Raw genomic sequence first — 17439 nt, 5'->3', positions numbered from 1 at the left:
GTCTTAAATGCTGCACATTTTTCCTTGTGGTTAAAATGGTGGCCTGTCAAAGTTTCGGTGTGTATTTCGTGGGGCGGGTAGTCGTTTCTTTCGAATACGATCTATTAACGAAGAAAATATATCAATAAAATTATTTAAAACAAACCCGTGAAAGTGTTTCACTCTGTAGAACATTAGTTTTGTGCTTTATTTGAGTAGAAAGTGTATATAAGTTAGTGTAATTAATTTCTACTGTGTACAAGGACTGCACTTGAAGGTAAACAATACGTTTTGTGTCTCTTTCCCACGGACCCGCAGATTAAATTGGTTTGGTACATCAAAAGGGTTGTTAATTTGTCTTGTTTTTCTTTATTTTTTTAAATAACACTTTTAGTTACATTTGCGAAATATCGGTTTCAGTTTTTTTTATTTTTTTTTTAGAGGAAATCGTTTTACCACATTTAAATAATGTTTAATAATATGCGTTAATTAAAATTAAAGTGTTAGATATTTCAAATAAGGATTTGTCGAAAATACTCACCTTTTCAAAAATATGCACTAGAAAAATGTAATGTACTTTGGTATGTATTTTTATTTAATTAATAATTTTAAATCTTGTATTATTTCGTAACGTTTGCTTTAAAGTCATGCTCAATTAACTGAGATAGTAATAGAGAAATCTGGAGGATACCTTTTCGTAGATTATATAAGTAAGTCATTTTGTTTGATACTATAATTTAGACTTGTGTTTGGATGGCAATGTGAAAAACTCTGTTGTTAGTTGTTAACTCTCTATTTTCTCTAATATTACTAGTTAATTTTGGTTAGTTTTGGTTAGATAGTTAATTGGCAATCGTATCTTATATATCTATTTTCTACGAAATTTCGCCAACTTCATTGATTGTAATACTTACATGATATGGCTGCAATAGAACTCTCGGAATCTGTTAGTGTTCTGAAGAAATCTGAATTAATCGATTTCTTCGATATCTTATTATCGAGGTAATTAACATTAAATACTGAAAATTTGTAGAAAAATGTACCTGCCATTTGTATAGCTATGGGTGACAAGCAATAACTTAAAGGAGTCACAATGGCAGCAGATAATGTTTCTTCTGTATAGGGCTAAGCATTTTAATACCAGATTCTTTTACATGGAAAAAATGCTTTAGAAATATACATTCTATATAAGTAGCTTTTGCCACTGCTGACTGTTTATGCGATTCTTGTCTTAGATATCAGTCTCAATGTTCAATTTCGCTACTTACATATACTGATATAAGACGGCATAAAAATCCATTAACATAAAAAGAACAAAGCGCGGGCAAAAACATTGATGCTCAACTTGAAATTCTTTCCTCGAAAGAACCATTAACAAGACTCTACTCGAAAAGGGGCGACCATGTTCCGCCTTTCTTTTTGTAAGTCAGTAATTTTAGTTTAGTTATTACTTTTTGTTAGACTCACGAATCCAACTAAGTAAACTGAGATAATAACCGCAAAACTATGCGTTATTATTTAATTCTGAATTTTTGTCTTCTATAATTCGCAATTCGCATTATACACTAACTTCACATTTTAAAAGTTAGGTAAATATGCGTAACTTAACATTGATTACGTTATCATGTAATAATTTTGTGTATATTTTTGGATTTTTGGATAATTCGGTTAGATTATGTGTTAGCAAGTTTTTAAAACTCTAACTAGAAAGCAAATTTACTGTAATGGTTACTTCTGTTGCAGATTAAATGAAGCAAAATGCGGCCAACAAATCGACATGTGGCAAGAAGCAACAAATAAAGAAAAGCGCCCAGCTACCTAAAAAAAGCAAAAATGTAAAGCCGGCCAAATCGGCACAGGTGGCCGCGAAGAAGAAAAAAATGATCGATGTTAAAACATCCGCAAAAGATACAGTTGCAGAAACAATTTCTTTTGTGATAAAGGGTAAACTTACACCCATCAAACCCACGCCGATTTCTTTAAATAAAATAACCAGGGTGAAAGTCGTTAATAAAAAGGCAAATGTTAATGTTAAAGAAAAAAAGACCAAGCCTAAAGTTCAAAATAAAACTGCCAAACCTACTGTTAAAACGGTTAAGACATGCGCAACTGCAAAAAAAGTGCCCCTAGTAGTTAAGGTTGCCCCTACTAAGAAAACTGGCAAAAATGTGGACAACGTCAACAAAAAACGGAAAAAAAAAGATAATGAGACAACTTGGGATAGTCCGAAGTCGAAATTGAAAAGATTAAGCGTGATCCCTGTTGCAAAGGCCAAAAAAGACTCAGCCGAAGATGAGATTCAAAAACAAAAAACAATTCAGAAGTTACTGAAAGAGGCGAATAAAGCGTTGAAAACGAAATCGGTAAGTGTGAAGAAGAAGCTCAGCGGGAAAAAAAAGAAATCAAATCAAACAACAAAAACACCAGCACAACATGACCATGTTAAAAAATCTATGTCAAAAGTTAAAGTAAAGGAAAAAATACCAAAATCAAAAGCGGATTTGAAAAATGAAGTGCGTGAAGAGGATACTGTACAAAAGTCGGTTAACGTTAAAACAGAGTCGTGTGTAAAAGAAAAACTCCCATGTCAAAGTAGCATTAAAGTGAAAGAAGAAAAAGATGCGGCGGGGTTGAATGCTGTCGATTCAAACATTCATTGCTCAACCTCTAAGAAGGACGAAGTCAAATCCCAACATGCAGTGAAAAAAGAAAGCAATGACCCTGGAAAGGTTAAGCCAGGGCTTAAGCCCAAGGCCAAGGTTGTGATTCTGAAAAGGAAAGGAAACTTGAGTAAAGAGGTATTAAGATTAAAAGAAGAAAGGCGGAAAAGCAAGCTCTATAATTTCTGGAACGCTCCTAAAAAAACCAGGGTTGCCTCGTTAAATGCTCTCGCGAAAGTTCAGTGTCTATACGAAAATGAATCAAAAGCAGTGTTTGACAAAATCGAGGAGTCTGCTATTCTAAGGAAAGCGCCTTCCGTTAAAAAGGAGATCGACGCGAAAGTCCCCGACAGTATCCAGGATTTCAGCGACAGTGACTGTGAAAATGATCAAAAACCCTTTCAAAGGACACTGAGGAGCGTTCCAGGTTTAAGGGCTGTAGGAAAACACTGGATACAGTTGGACACGTCCTCGAGTTCAGATGAAAATAGCGTCGATTATAAAAGCAATAAAGTACCATTTAAGAAAGTGAGAATCAAGAAGGAATCTGGTGCAAAAAAGTCGGATAATGATGAGGGGGTGGAAAAAGTTGCGCCCGCGCCCCAAAAAAGAGTTCGCAAACCCAAACCGGAATTAACAATGGATTTGAAAGATATGGTTGTAAGAAAAAGAATGGCAAGCCTGAACGCTTCCGCGATATTGGCCGCCAGCTATTCGGTAGAGAAGCGCTTTAAAAGTTCGAGGTCCGGCGACTCTTCGTCCTACGACACGGATTCGTCGGATGAATATTTCGCTGCTAGTGACGATGAGTGCGAAAAGAAAAAGAAAGTGGAGGATGAAGCTCCCAAAGAGGAGGATAGAAAGCTTATAGAGGTACACACTACACCAAACAAAAAGGTGGCCGTTATTTTAAACCAGGACACTGACGTCACAATTACTGGAGTGTACGTTAACAGTACGACACGGTCTACGCACCACGAGGGTTACTGTAGCATCGCTGGCATGCAGTATCGGATATCCGCAACCAGTCACACCCAGACTGCAGCGACAGCCGTTGCCACTGAAACTCTGCTGCAGACGACCAGTGCCTCAGATAACGTAAGTAATTCTCTACGCAATACCGTTTGGCTACTTTACTGAATTAATTAATTCACTACTTACACATATGTGTATGTTATAAAAAACTGATTCCTTTCTAGGAAATATTGGAACCTATTTTTTATCTTTTTTTTATGGACCGGGTCTTTATAACTCTCCCGGGTCCGATTTTCAGACAGGACGGTAAGGTTTAAGTCCTTATACTCTCCGTTAATATAATTATGTTAATATAATTATTAGAACCCGTTTATCTTTTCGCAATATTCAGCATTTTATTTTAATTTGTCCATCACTCGGCAAAAGTAGGATAATTCGAGGATAGATGGCCCAGGTTTTGAAATTTGAAAATAAATGAAAAAAATAAAAATAGTTTACAAAAACCATCTCTCCCACAGTGCTGAATTGAGATGGCGCAACAAAAAAAAAGTTTTTTGGCCAAAATTTCACTTTGTTTTGCACATCAGAAAACCACATTCATCGCAAAAGTTAACAAACCCGGAACAGGAATCATGAAACCACTTGGAGCAACGTAAGCATCGAACTCGGTCGTCAGATTTTGTGGTTTGGGAATACTCCTCGCTACAACCAGCGCAAGCCACGTCAGCGTCATCGACATCATCTGAAGAATCTTCGAATATCGGTGCTTCTAAATCGTCGTCTGAAGATGAGGAGCTTTGCGTAGCTTTCTTAGTTTTCATTTGAGTAATTTTTGATTTCTTAATAACTGATTCCATTTTACTAATGTTTTTTCCTTTCTGTGTTGTCTTATCAGTTTTTTTCTTTTTCTCGGAAATTGTTGTCGCCCCTTCGTCGAACAGAATTAGCTTAGATGAATTAGATGATATCCAGTAATTTTCCAGGGGTACGCTTCACATATTTTTTCGCTTTTCTTTTTCTTAGAGTAGTGGCCGGTACCCCAAAATTTCTTGAAGCCTCATTAACTCCCATTCGTTTTTCATTAACGGCTTGAATGGCTTCAGTTAACTGTTGTTCGGCCCAATTAGCCCTGGAGCAACTTCCGGTACGCTTGTAATTGGTCGGCATACCGGAAAAGAAAAGAAATATTATTGAGCCATCTCACCTCAAAATAAGTGAACCATCTATCCCCGCCGTGGGAGGGGAGATGGCGCACCTAACAAGCTGAACGCATTTTAAAATATTCGCAATTTTAAGGTTATATATCAAAACCTAAAACTATTGTTAAAATCAAGGCCAATCAGCACTAAGAAGGCATTCGGAATAATATTTTCGTCCCAACCGAATCACAAAAAAAAATGGCAAAATACGGGTTTAACCGGTAGACACACACATTTCAGCGGCTTGTTTAATATGAACTAAAGTACATCACGGCGTCTCGACTTGTTTGTAGCTCTAGCGGTTGCGCTGTAAAATCATTGAGCCATCTCACCTTTTGCGCCATCTATCCTCGAACTACCCTATATTTTTATTCCTCAATTGTTAAAAATTTCAGTTGCGATAAGTGCCCAATCGCTTAATTAAAGTTTAGGACTAGCATCAGTAATCCTATCCCAATTGGGCAGTGCGTTTGGCATAGTAAAGCTTTACCGAAAGTAATAAAAATACACTAAGTTAATCATAAAAACTGTCGCGGCAACTAAAAATTATCAGGTAATGCTGTATAAATTAACGAAGGCGGCGTAACGAAACCATCGAACCCAATTTTTTGTTTACTTTTAATTTCAAAACTTTTGGCTCCGTTGAAATTGAGCCGAGAGTTTTTAACGGACGATCAGCATAAAAATTAGTCATTAAAAATGCGGAAACTAAAACGAGTCTTGAGATAAATTCCGGCAGTACGAAAGTAGAACACCCTAAATTGTATTGGTTTTTAATTTTTTTTAACTTACTTTTTACTTCTCGTGACCAACTCGTGGTTAGCTGTTTTTAAAGAAAAATTTGAAAAGCAATAATGTTTGATTTACGTGGACAATGTTACGAGAAAACAGTTTTTGAAAGCTAAAGTAAACTCAAAAAATATTCGGATATTATCGTACACGTGACGGCGCGAGAGAAAATCACTTGGCGCGGTAACCAATGGCAACCATTCATGAAATCCGCCTTCATTTCTTGCTCATTGTTCTATATATTGGCAACACAACAAAAGCGATCTTACGAATGACTCACGCTCCCTGCAGTGATAAGTGCGCGGCGAAGGGCTTTACCCAATTTTCATAAGTTTATTGTCATACCCTATGCCCGTAAAACGCTGCTGTTCCTTTCATCGTTTGTTTACAAAACGTTTAGATGCCACTTTTATAACATTAAACTTGAATTAATATCGAAAACTAAAATGTAGTCTTTCTATACTTTTTCTAAATTAAATTACATTAATTTATTTTGAAGTATACGGGGTGGCTAAAAAAACTCCCTATTTTTAAGTTTTGCTTTGGATTCCTTTTACAATTTTTCAACTTTTTTATTAATAATAATACATACCTAAACCTAATAGTTTTCCAATATTTTAATATTTCTAAAAAAATACTAATTTTCAAACAAAAAATTACGCTAGCGCCATTGTTTTGAATTTTTTAGTATGTCATCAAATGTGCAATTTATTTAAACTTTTTCAATATTTACTCTTCTATCTGTCTAAAACTATTGCTATAGCGCTTGCCATGACAAAATGACATTGTCAATTTTTACCTGACAATTGAGTAAATAAATTCATAAAGGTTATTGTGGTGTCGGTAAATTTAAAAAAAAAAACTAAGTATGGATTTAGATAAAGCTGAATTAGTTGATAAGATGTCCGACTGGGCGAATGAGTCGGACAAAATACTTTGTTGGCAGTAAGACTTTACAAGGCGAAGTACCCTAATAGAGGTATACCTCTTCAGTGTTTAATGGAAACGTTTTGATGCTAGTGGTAGTATTGAATATGAAAATCGAAAAGTGGTAAATATCCCAAAGAAAATACAAATATCATCCATTTCTTATAGAACTACACCAACAACGTCTAAACCGTAGTTTTGAACAGAAGGTAAACTTCTGCACCGTTATAAATGAAGTAATAGAGGCCGATCCAATTTTGTTGTCTAAAATAATGTTTTCCGATAAAGCTACTTTTCGCAGAAATGGTGCACTTAATCGCATTAGAGGGAAGTACAAAATCAAAAGTGTTGGTCACTTGGTGTGATTTGGAATAAAACACTTTAAAGTTATTTCTTTCGGGCCTGCAGACGGTACAATCGGGAAAGTAATTTTTTTATCTCTACAATAAAAGCGAAGGTTAGATTTAAATAAATTATAACTATGAGCTAAAGAAGTTTATATACGTTTGTTTTAAATAAACTAAAACTTAAATTAAACATATCTATAGATACGCCGTTTTAAATAGTTATTATAAGTCCCAGCACATCTTATTATAGGAGAGTTAGAAAAGTAATTCGACCTAAATCGCTCAATAGAAGACGTCAGCCTCGTTCGCACTTGATATGGATCAGCGTTAAACCTAGCTAGTAATTTAGACGAAAAGAAAAATCCACAAGGTTATTTACAACTTTGGAAAGAAAAGCAACATCAAAAGAGTTTCTTCGAGCTTCAAACGACTTGTATCTAAAGTTTAAGTTGTTAAGAAGTTTTTTTGTATGCGTTCTATTCTATATTTACTATAAATAGGATTCCAAACTGTGACTAGTGACTAGTACAGACCTAATGAAGCCCAGATTTCTCAAACATTTTTTGACAATTGTTTCGATATGAGCCTCAAAAGAGTCAAGAACAATTCCCAAGTCTTAAGCATTAAGTTAATATCTATAAACTCTTTTTTCCTTGTAAATAGAATATATCGACATTTATCAAGATTAATAATTAGTAGATCTGTCAAGATCGCTCTGAAGCTTAATACATCTGAATATGAACGAATCTCTTTTATTTATTATTATTTTTTTAAATCATCGGCAAAAGAAGTATACATAGAAACCGGAAAACAAAGGCCAACATCGAAAACAAAAATGTTAAAGAGTAAAAGGCCCAGGTGAGATCCCTGGTGGACACCCGAGGTAACATTTAACAGGTTTTTTTACTATTGACAACAAACTGAGTTCTTTCTGTAATATAACTTTGCAAGAGGTCGCCATGCACACCGAAAATTCCGAGTTTTGAGTTAGATGATGTACTTATGTATGGAAAAATTGATGTCATAGTTGAACGGTACCATGTTTTGAAGAACTGAACGTTTTTTGTGAAACCCGTGCTGATTTGGATCTATGTCATTCTTTACCAGAAAAAACAACTGTAAAAAAATTTCAGCCTCAAAAAACTTGGCAAAGTGACGATAATTAGCAGCGTCTGTGGAACGGGCCACTTTCCAGCTTTTTGGAAGCATCCCTTGACCTAGACATTTATTAAAAAGAATGTTAAGAAGTTTCGACAAAAGTGAGAGATTAGGACGCTGTGACTCGTAGCAAATGATGAAATGTAGTACGGAAACTGAAATAGTCACAGAATCAGTTGCCGTGGCACAATATTGTTGCAAGTTATTTTACCGGGCAGTGATTTTGTATTTTTTTTATTATTAAGAAATTACAAAAACTGTTTTATATCGGTTTTTTTGCAAAACATTTTTTATTGCCAGTTATTTTACTTGTGTTAAAGTCTTTCTTTTTTTAGTTTGAAAAATATTGAACAATTTTCAGCTTTTCCACATTTGTCTTGCCTTCTCTTTTTTCCGCAGCAACTCCTTTGAGTTGTGAGTGAACCAAACAGGAAACTCACTCCTGCACGATTTCATTTATAATTCATATATATAGGGTAAACTTGCCCAAATCGTACCAGTTTTGAACAACTTGTTGTAGATTTCTCAAAAACGCATCAAACACTATGAAATTTTGGTTGTTAAAACTTTATTTATAGAAGAAACATTAGACATGTGTTAATACTTAAAGAAACCCTGTTTTACTACTCAAAATAAAATATTTAAAAAATAATGAAAAAAGTACGATTTAAGACCATATGTCTTAAATCGTACCGCACTATTCCTAAATCGTACTTCTGATGCAATGTTGGCAAGTGTAAGAATATGTGGCTTTTCCTACACCTGCACAGTTGTCGTGCACCCATATGTTGCATTGAAATGCAATTTTTGAAAACCGTATGATTCACAATTTTATGTTTATAGAATTCTTAAAAAACGCTTGCAAAAAACGCTAAAATTTTACAAGAAAACTGAAAAAAACTTACTTTTATCAGTAAAATTACATCTCGCACAGGAATCACTGCTTCGGAGCATCACAGCTGGTTAGCTTAGCACTAACTCAAGTAATCACCGACAGATGCCGCTGTATGTTTTATATTATGTTTTTCATTTATTGAAGTGTGGTTTGCTTGCGAGAAAAGTTTCTTAGAGTAGGAATTCCATTTAGATGTTTAGTAACATTATGTTTATTTCAAGAGCAGGATGGTGCGTGTCCTCCCGTACTAGGGGATCGTGACTCTCACTTACAGTGACGTATTGATCGTTGATCGTTCACTGCCATGTTCACGATGTCTCTGTATCTTTCCCGATCGTGTGCTACATGGAGTAACTCATAATGCGTTAAGACCTGTCCATTGTCTCAGTTTTTTTAGCCAGAAAGTCATATCGAGGTCCTAATTACTAAATCTTATGGCGCCCGAGGGCGACAACGATAGGATGAAATTGTCCCGATTCCAGTTTAAATTCGTTATTATATTAATTTAGTAAGAAATGCAACAAAATTATTAAAAGTATAACTCAGATAAGGTAACATCCAAGCAAAAATCATTTCATTTTGTTCGTAGGCCTGTGGTGTTCTGATAGTATACACTAAAAAAGATGTTTGGAGCCATTTTTAAAAATTATGTAACAAGTTTAGTTTCCAAATAAGTAGATATGAGTTTAAATTAGAAAACTATCGCAGGTGCGCTTCTTTTCTTAAGAATATTTTCATGTTTTGCACCCAGCAGTAGGAGAAAGATCTTAATTAATGTAGATCTTGTTTTTTTATGGGTAACCAAATATTGAGGTATTAAGTAGTGATTGTAAATCGCACTTCTTGCTGCACGTGGGACTTCAGTTTTTTCCGAAATTGACTAAAATTCAACCACAATTCGTGGGGGTGTTTCTGAAGGCAGCACCCGGAAATTGGGTGTCTCTGTGACGGGAGATAAAGTTCAATATGTAGGACCTCTCCAATGTTTTTAACAATATCAACAATATAAGTTAACATTTGTATCTTGTTGCTTCATCCACTTCGGTTCTGATCTCTGAAAACCTACATTCAGCTATAACTGATACAAGTTCCTCTTTTAAGTTATTAATCTTTTTGTCGGTTTCCATTTTGGCAGTAAAGTTATCAACTTTACCACCAAAAAATTTCAAGGAATCTTTAAACGAGCCTTGCTCAATTTTTAATTCGCTCGTAGTTGACATGAGTCAACAATTATTGCTTGAAAGTACTTGGAGAAATCAGATTCCCTTCCGACACAATGGTTTACGCGTTGGGTATTAACTTAACTTTAAGAAGTTGATAACATTGAGATCCATTAAATGTGATTTCAGCAATAATTAATTAATCTTTACCCACAGAAATGGATCGGCAGAGGTGGATTCATCGGAAGGGCGCCTCGATCATGTGCCTTAACGCCACTAGATTTCTTTTTGTGGGGATATGTTGAATATCATGTTTTTTGTGAACCCTACAACACCATATAATATAGAAAATGGGATTCAGGAAGCGTGTAGGAGAATAACACCGTTTATGCCAAGAAAAAAGACTAAACATATGTATCAAATTAGAAGGGCATATTTTACAAATTTATTGCCCCATAATAATAATTCAAAATAAGATAAGCAAATTTGAAGTAATAGGTATGTAACGTTATTTACTTTTTCTGTGAATTTAAAATTTGGCCTTTATTTTTACCCAAATTGCTAATAACTATCTCTTGCTTTATCTACGGTTCCAAAGAAGTTCTTTCTTCTGTTCATTTTTTATCTTTGGCTAATTGTTTTGTCATGTAAATATTGGAAAATAAGTCGCACAGTATTAAAGACAGACTTAGTGGTATGTTTTTGTAAGAACTTTTCGAAAAAATAATAATATGTATGGTGTGTCATTAAGAAAATCTAAATTTTGCAATTTAAAATGATCCAAATATATTCGTTTATTTTAAATACCCTCCATCTTCGCATAACGCCAATATCAAAACTGTTATTTTTCTATGTTTTTAGAGCGTCATAGCTACCTTGGATTTTTGGACACAGGGTTATTTTGATTTGAAGTGAATTGTGAAAGGGCTTTTTATGCAGAATGTACTTGCATACTGTTTATGTTAAAACTAAACTTTTGTTTGTTGTTCAGAAGAAACAGTTTTTTTTGTTCGAAATGCAAAATATCGTTTTTTGTGTTACTGTTATAAAATTTGTTTTAACATTCTAGAATAAAATAATATTTATGTGAAAAAATCTGTATTTTCCATGGCCCTACTCATAAAATATAATTAAATTAAGGATATGTGCTTTGCATTTGAAAAACCTCTTATGTGTTACATATTTTTGAGAAACTCATAACAAGCCCAATAAAATTACTAAAAAATCATACAGGCTGTTCAATTTAAAAACAAACACAGCCGGCTACGCCACTGGATCCTACGTAAAAAAACCTTATTCAGCTCTTTAATAAGTTAGGGCATAACCAAACTACAAAGGGTGTCCAACTTTCATTTTACAAAAAAGCAGCCTTTGGTTATGAAAGCCGCAACACGCTTTATTAATAAGGAAGATAGCTCGCAAAACCATAAATAATTCCTTTGAGATAACATCCTCGTTTTCTCTGGAATGTTTTGGTTAGTTATGGAATTAGTAACGAAATACATTTCCCAGCATTTTTTTTTTTAGAAAATTGAAGAAGACGGAGCTATTTGTAGTTGGAATGTCCTCTGCAGGCAAAAACAAAAACTAGTCTGCGTGCTCAAAATTATTTTCGTAACAAAGAAAAAGTTCACCTTCAAACGGGCCCAAGTTTATTAAAATATAATATGCGGTGTGCTGAGATATCATTTATTTAGTAACTTATTGACCTAGATACCAAAAAAGACTTGAAACTGATACGATCGAGAGTTGATAAGTATTATTTTATCGCCCAATATTTTCTGAAATAAATACATTTTCCAAAGGCATAGAAATCAAAAAAGATCCCATCAATGACCAAATCATTGATAAAGAGTTATATAATATACGGGGACATTTTTTCGTGACTTTGGACGAGAAAATCATTGAACCAACTTAAAACCATGACGTCTCTCAAATGTCAAAGATACCACATTCTTTCCTATTGCCGATTTTCCAATTCCATTCGACAATACGTTTACTGTGCTGCTTTTGACGAGGAAGCGGCCTTAGAACCATGACACTTGTCAAATGTCAAATCTGCGACGCTGTATATTTGTATCCCTCCGGACGGACCAAATTGATTCCTAAAATTGTTTTTATACTCCAGTCTGTCAAATACCTAATTACCCATCGATCTAGCGTGCGGGAAGCGTCACTTTACCACGTCAGTTTCGTTTCCCATGATTCCGAGCCACTTCGGACATTTCCGAGATTTTACCGCACGGATTTGGGACCAATCGGATGTTTTCCGAGATATTTCCCACTCTTTGAGAATTTTGACATTTGTCAATTCTGACGGTCATGTCAGTGTTTTGCGAAAATGTACCCAAAAACTAAACACTGATTGACTGACCGACTGACAAATAAAAGTATATTTATATTTGACATATAAAAAACCAAATGCAGAATAATGTCAAAGGAGGATGCAGTTTTGTTTGGATAATGAGAATAATAATTTTTCTAAAAACATTTTATGTACTGATGAAAGTTCGTTCGCTACAAGAGAGGGTTGTAATAGACAAAATACGCGATATTGGTTTTTAATTAATCCTAGACCAATCAATCAATTAATGTATGGTCCGGTGTCAAGATTTGCACCTAAATGTATCAGCGCTGATTATATGGCAGCAAGACGGTGCCCGTACACACAACACACAACAGCACCGACTTAACTTTTTTTTTTTTTTTTGGGGAGACATAAAAAATCACGTGCACAGAACTCCTTGTAATAATGTCATGAAACTTCGGCAAAGGATTTCAGACGTAATCAATCAGTTAAGAGATAATCCGGAAACGTTACTAAATGCAAGACATCATAAAATTAGAGTGTATGAGAAATGTGTTCAGGAAAATGGCGGTCACGTACAGCAGTATTTAAAAAGAAAGAATTTTTTACTTTAGTGTGACTTGTTATTTTTAGTGTTTTTGTTCTACATACATTGTACATCGTAAACCAAGATGGCCGCGTTTCTTTGACATTTGACATGGTTCTAAGCTCCGATGGATTCAAAATTGACATAGGCTAATTTGAGGACAGCAAGTAGGAAAGTTCCTATTTGAAGTGAGACACGTAAACTAATGATTTCCCTGTACGGAAATGATGCTTGCAATCTAAGCGAGACACAATAACATAGTTTTGGTTCTCATTGAGCAGTTTACCCACGAATATTGTTCTTTCTTCCAATTTTTCCCTACTTGCAGGCCAATTCCGAATCTCAACCCTCGTGCTCGACGAAATCGTACACTCCGTTGGATGCTCTGTCCAATATGCAACCGCCATCGGCGCCGCCGGGTATACAGCACCCTCCGCCGCCCCCCGGTCATCATGTGATGCCCCCCATGGTCCCACAGCCGAGTCATCAAATAGGCTCGCCACCGCATAGACATCAGGCACCGCCTCCGGGGTGCGGCACTAGTGCATTCTCATCACCTCATCATGTACCGGCTTCGTATCCGTCACAAGGGCATCAGCCTGGGGGACCAGCATCGGGCGAACCGTCAGGATATGTTCACGGTAAGCGTCGAATTTAGAATTTTTTATTATGGTGGTGTTTTCTTTTTTCTCGAAAACGGTACTTGAAAATTTTCCAATTTGGGTTTCGGGGTATCCAAAAAATGTGTCAAAGTAATGTATCTCATTTATTATTTGTTTTAGAAAAAAATATAAATATAATATATAATATAATAAAATTATTATATAATAAAATATATAAAATACAAAAGTTATGGATGAGATTAAAAGAAACAATTGAAATATGTGAATTTTCATGGAGTACCCTGTATATTATAGTTCCAATAATTACTCCTTTCAATCTTATTAACCTTATATACCTAAACTTCATATTTTTTACATATACACATAAAATATCGTAACAAGCGAAGTAAAATAAAAATAAATATTTAAATTTATAATTTTGTGAAAAAAATGTTTTCTTTCCATTAATTTATTAATTAACTCAATTATTATTGAACTACAAATAATGTTTTCAGAACCCGTCTTTTAGTGCAAATATAAGTTGGCCACTCAAATCTAAGTTTGCCATGCAAATGTAGGTTGGGCATACACATATAATAATAATAAAATAAAATAAAAAAGAGAAGACCGTGTCAGAGCGTGTATCCAAGTCGCTGAGAAACGTTTCTAGCAATAATGAAAGTAATACCTAATTAAACGGATCATTTTTGTTTTTAAGTTTTGTTCTTAGTGTTTTTTCTGAAACTATTAACATTGCATTTTTAATATTATTCCTGGCGTAAAATACTTTTTAAATTGTTTTTCCAAAGTTCATAATACTTAATTCATAAAAATACATAATTCTTAAAAATGTGTATACCTCAAAAAATACTAAATTTAGGGATAGGGATTGCTTAATAAAATTGAAAGAGCATTAACACGAATAATTAATGGAACTACAATATACAGGGTGTAATGTTTAATTTTTCATGAAAATTCACATATTTCACGACAAGTATAGGGTAAATGACTGTACCACTTGATAAAATGGTTGACATAATAAAATTACAGCTGTCGGAAACAGTGTCAAAAATATAGGATACTGAACACAGGGCATTTTTGACAAAAAAATGGCTGCAAATCAGAAAACAGTCAGTATAGACCCTAACAACACTACATTGAGTGATTAAGTATAAAGGATAGTATCCATTAATGCCATATTATAGGGATAGGAAATATAAGTTTGACTTTCCACATATTTAGGAGCCCTGTATTTTTGAAAATAATTTTAAATTGTTTCTTTAAGTCTCTGTGTACAGCTTGTTAAAAAAAAGAGAAAACTTAATATAAACGTTAGTCCGAAAATAGCAATTTCAGATAATCAAAATAAAACGACTTAATGTTTCTCCCAATTTTATTGAAATTTTACCAACGTCATTTATAATGATAAAGGGCTAGTTTTGATGGAAGTGGATTAAAATTTTGAAGTCCAGTGCCGTCCCGGGATGTATCTCAACGAATAGGCAAAAAGATGTACGGCACTGACTTTTTTTGCAGTATTCGTTATTTTGCTTTTTTGACTCTACAGTTGGTTCTATATCTTGTCGTTTTCAAGCGAAAAAATAAAAATAATGAAAATTGACACAGCTTTTTTTTTTTTTTAATTTGCACTAAGAATTATGACCACCATCAGCTTTATTGCAGGCATAACTATCGAAAAGGCTAGTAAATAAGATTTAATATCTTTCAAAGTTACTGTTTAACGACTTATATTTATTGAGCAAATGTTATTTTCATCTACGATACGTATGATTTTTGTCAGATAATTTACGGAACACCCTGTATAATGAATATTTACCGATAAAATTCTCAGTTCCTGCCGTCTTTATAGTATTTAATTTGAACAAAAGAGAGACCTTAATAGTCGTCGTAAAAACTCACGCTCAAATCCTACGGTAGCTAACAGGTACGCTTATCTCTTTTTAAGTAAGATACACGAGAAAATTATCGCCATTGATTTTAACGAAGATCGTTCTAGATTAACTCTAACTTTACAGCGCGAGGCAGATTATTTAGTTTTGCGATTCGAGGCAAAATGAATGTGACATTTCGTAGCTGCGAAATTACCATTTTTGTTCAGAAATAAGCCCGGTAATTTTTATTGCGAGAGGGAGATATGCGCCTACAAGATATTTTCATTAGCCCTAACTAAAATGATATTTTTCATTTCCGTCCTTCCGAACGTGAAAAAAACAAATTTGCTAAATATTACATATTTAAAGAATGTTCACAGCTTTTTCATAATATAATTTATTTAATTGCAATTGGTATTTTTTATATTTATGGAGTGCCGACTAAACTAATTGAAAAACAATGTTTTTTGTTTCTATCATGAAACATTTTTGAATTCATTTTTGGAATATCATATTTGTTGTTTTAAAAAAATTGAAATTGCTACGCAGCGGCATAGCATACCTACATTTTGTATAAATTAACGGAGTATTAGCAGGGAATCGCTGAAATTAAAATATAAGCTTTGTTACAACCGCAGCCAGAAACAGGTTTGGAACTGAATGTTTTTTACCAGGCTGAATAAATTACGGAACACCCTGTATATTTGATATTTACCGATAAAATTCCCAGTACCTACCGGCTTTCAAGTATTTAATTTGAACAAAAGAAAGACCTTCATGGTCGTCGTAAAATTGGTGATCAAGACAAACCTTGGGCACCACATTTTGTTTGGAAGGTATGTAAGCTTCAAATAAAGACGGAACATGTGGAAAATTTCCCGCTCTGTCAGATGCAAAATTAAAGGAAGGAATTTTGGTAGGTGCCCAAATAAGGCGATTAATGGATGATTAAGACATTGCTAATATCGTGAGCGAATCTGAAAAGGTTGCATTGGTTTCATTTACTGATGTTATAAAAGGTTTTTTCTACTCCCGATCTAGCTTGCGGGAAGGGTCGCTTTACCACGTCAGTTTCGTTTCCCACGAATCCGAGCCACTTCGGACATTTCCGGGAGAGGGAGAGGGAGAGGGATAGGGAGAGGGAGAGAGAGATCTACCAAAAATAAATGGACTTAACCATTATTTGAGACTTTGTTATTTAACTTTGATTTTTTAATTTGGTTTTTGTTCTTGTACTAATAAAAATAATGTGTAAATCTAGTGAGATTTTCATTAATCGAAATCGAATCGAAATCAAATGTCAGATCGAAATCAGCTTTCAAAAATTAAAAAATTGTTGTCTTACTTACGAATTATTCGCAAATCCATAAAACGTCTTTTAAAATGATCACTAGGTAACTTCTTTAATTTGATATTTGAATTTGTTATTATTTGTGCCGCAAATTCGCTAAAAAATCACGCAGATTTGCTCCCTAAAATTTGCATTTAAAAAAATGGATTTGGAAAACCTCAGCATTGTTGCCTTTTTCATAATAAATGAATGAAATGTGCAAATATGCCAAATTCAAATAGCAACGAATAATGAAAAGCATTTTTTATAAATTATTGGTATTAGTGTTTTTCTTTTTGGAAACAACTATTCACTCTACTGAAAATATTTTTTTCACGTGTAGCCTTTGGGCCTCTACACCTGAGTTGGTAACATCTTATGTGTTCAAATTTTCTCTACCCCGGTACTCACTATCTCACTCCAAAACCTGGAAATTTGCTAACAAAACTTTTGACAGAAAAAGGAACCTGTGGTAATAACTAATATAAAAGCTCATCAGGCCTTCTCAACTAACAAGAAAAACTATTTTTCCCCAATAAAATCTGACTTAATATACAAAATTGCATTTCAAAAATATTTCCCCTCAAATCCAAAAAAAAAAAACGAACGAACTCTTCCTCTTAAAATGGAGA

General features: G+C 34.2%; 1 protein-coding gene across 1 annotated transcript in view; it reads left to right on the top strand.

Annotated features, from left to right (window-relative positions):
- The window catches only part of LOC132704505 (uncharacterized), a 135026-nt gene continuing 117587 nt past the window's right edge, over positions 1 to 17439 (top strand). Inside the window, exons 1-3 of the mRNA XM_060674526.1 lie at positions 1 to 256; positions 1723 to 3737; positions 13312 to 13624. Of these exons, the coding sequence (XP_060530509.1) occupies positions 1728 to 3737; positions 13312 to 13624 (2323 nt within the window). The 5' untranslated portion in view covers positions 1 to 256; positions 1723 to 1727. The remainder of the gene's footprint in view (positions 257 to 1722; positions 3738 to 13311; positions 13625 to 17439) is intronic.

Source organism: Cylas formicarius, unplaced genomic scaffold (genome assembly GCF_029955315.1).
Source record: "Cylas formicarius isolate icCylForm1 unplaced genomic scaffold, icCylForm1.1 PGA_scaffold_7__23_contigs__length_41026272, whole genome shotgun sequence".
NCBI lineage: Eukaryota > Metazoa > Arthropoda > Insecta > Coleoptera > Brentidae > Cylas > Cylas formicarius.
This window is presented reverse-complemented; position numbering and strand designations above follow the sequence as displayed.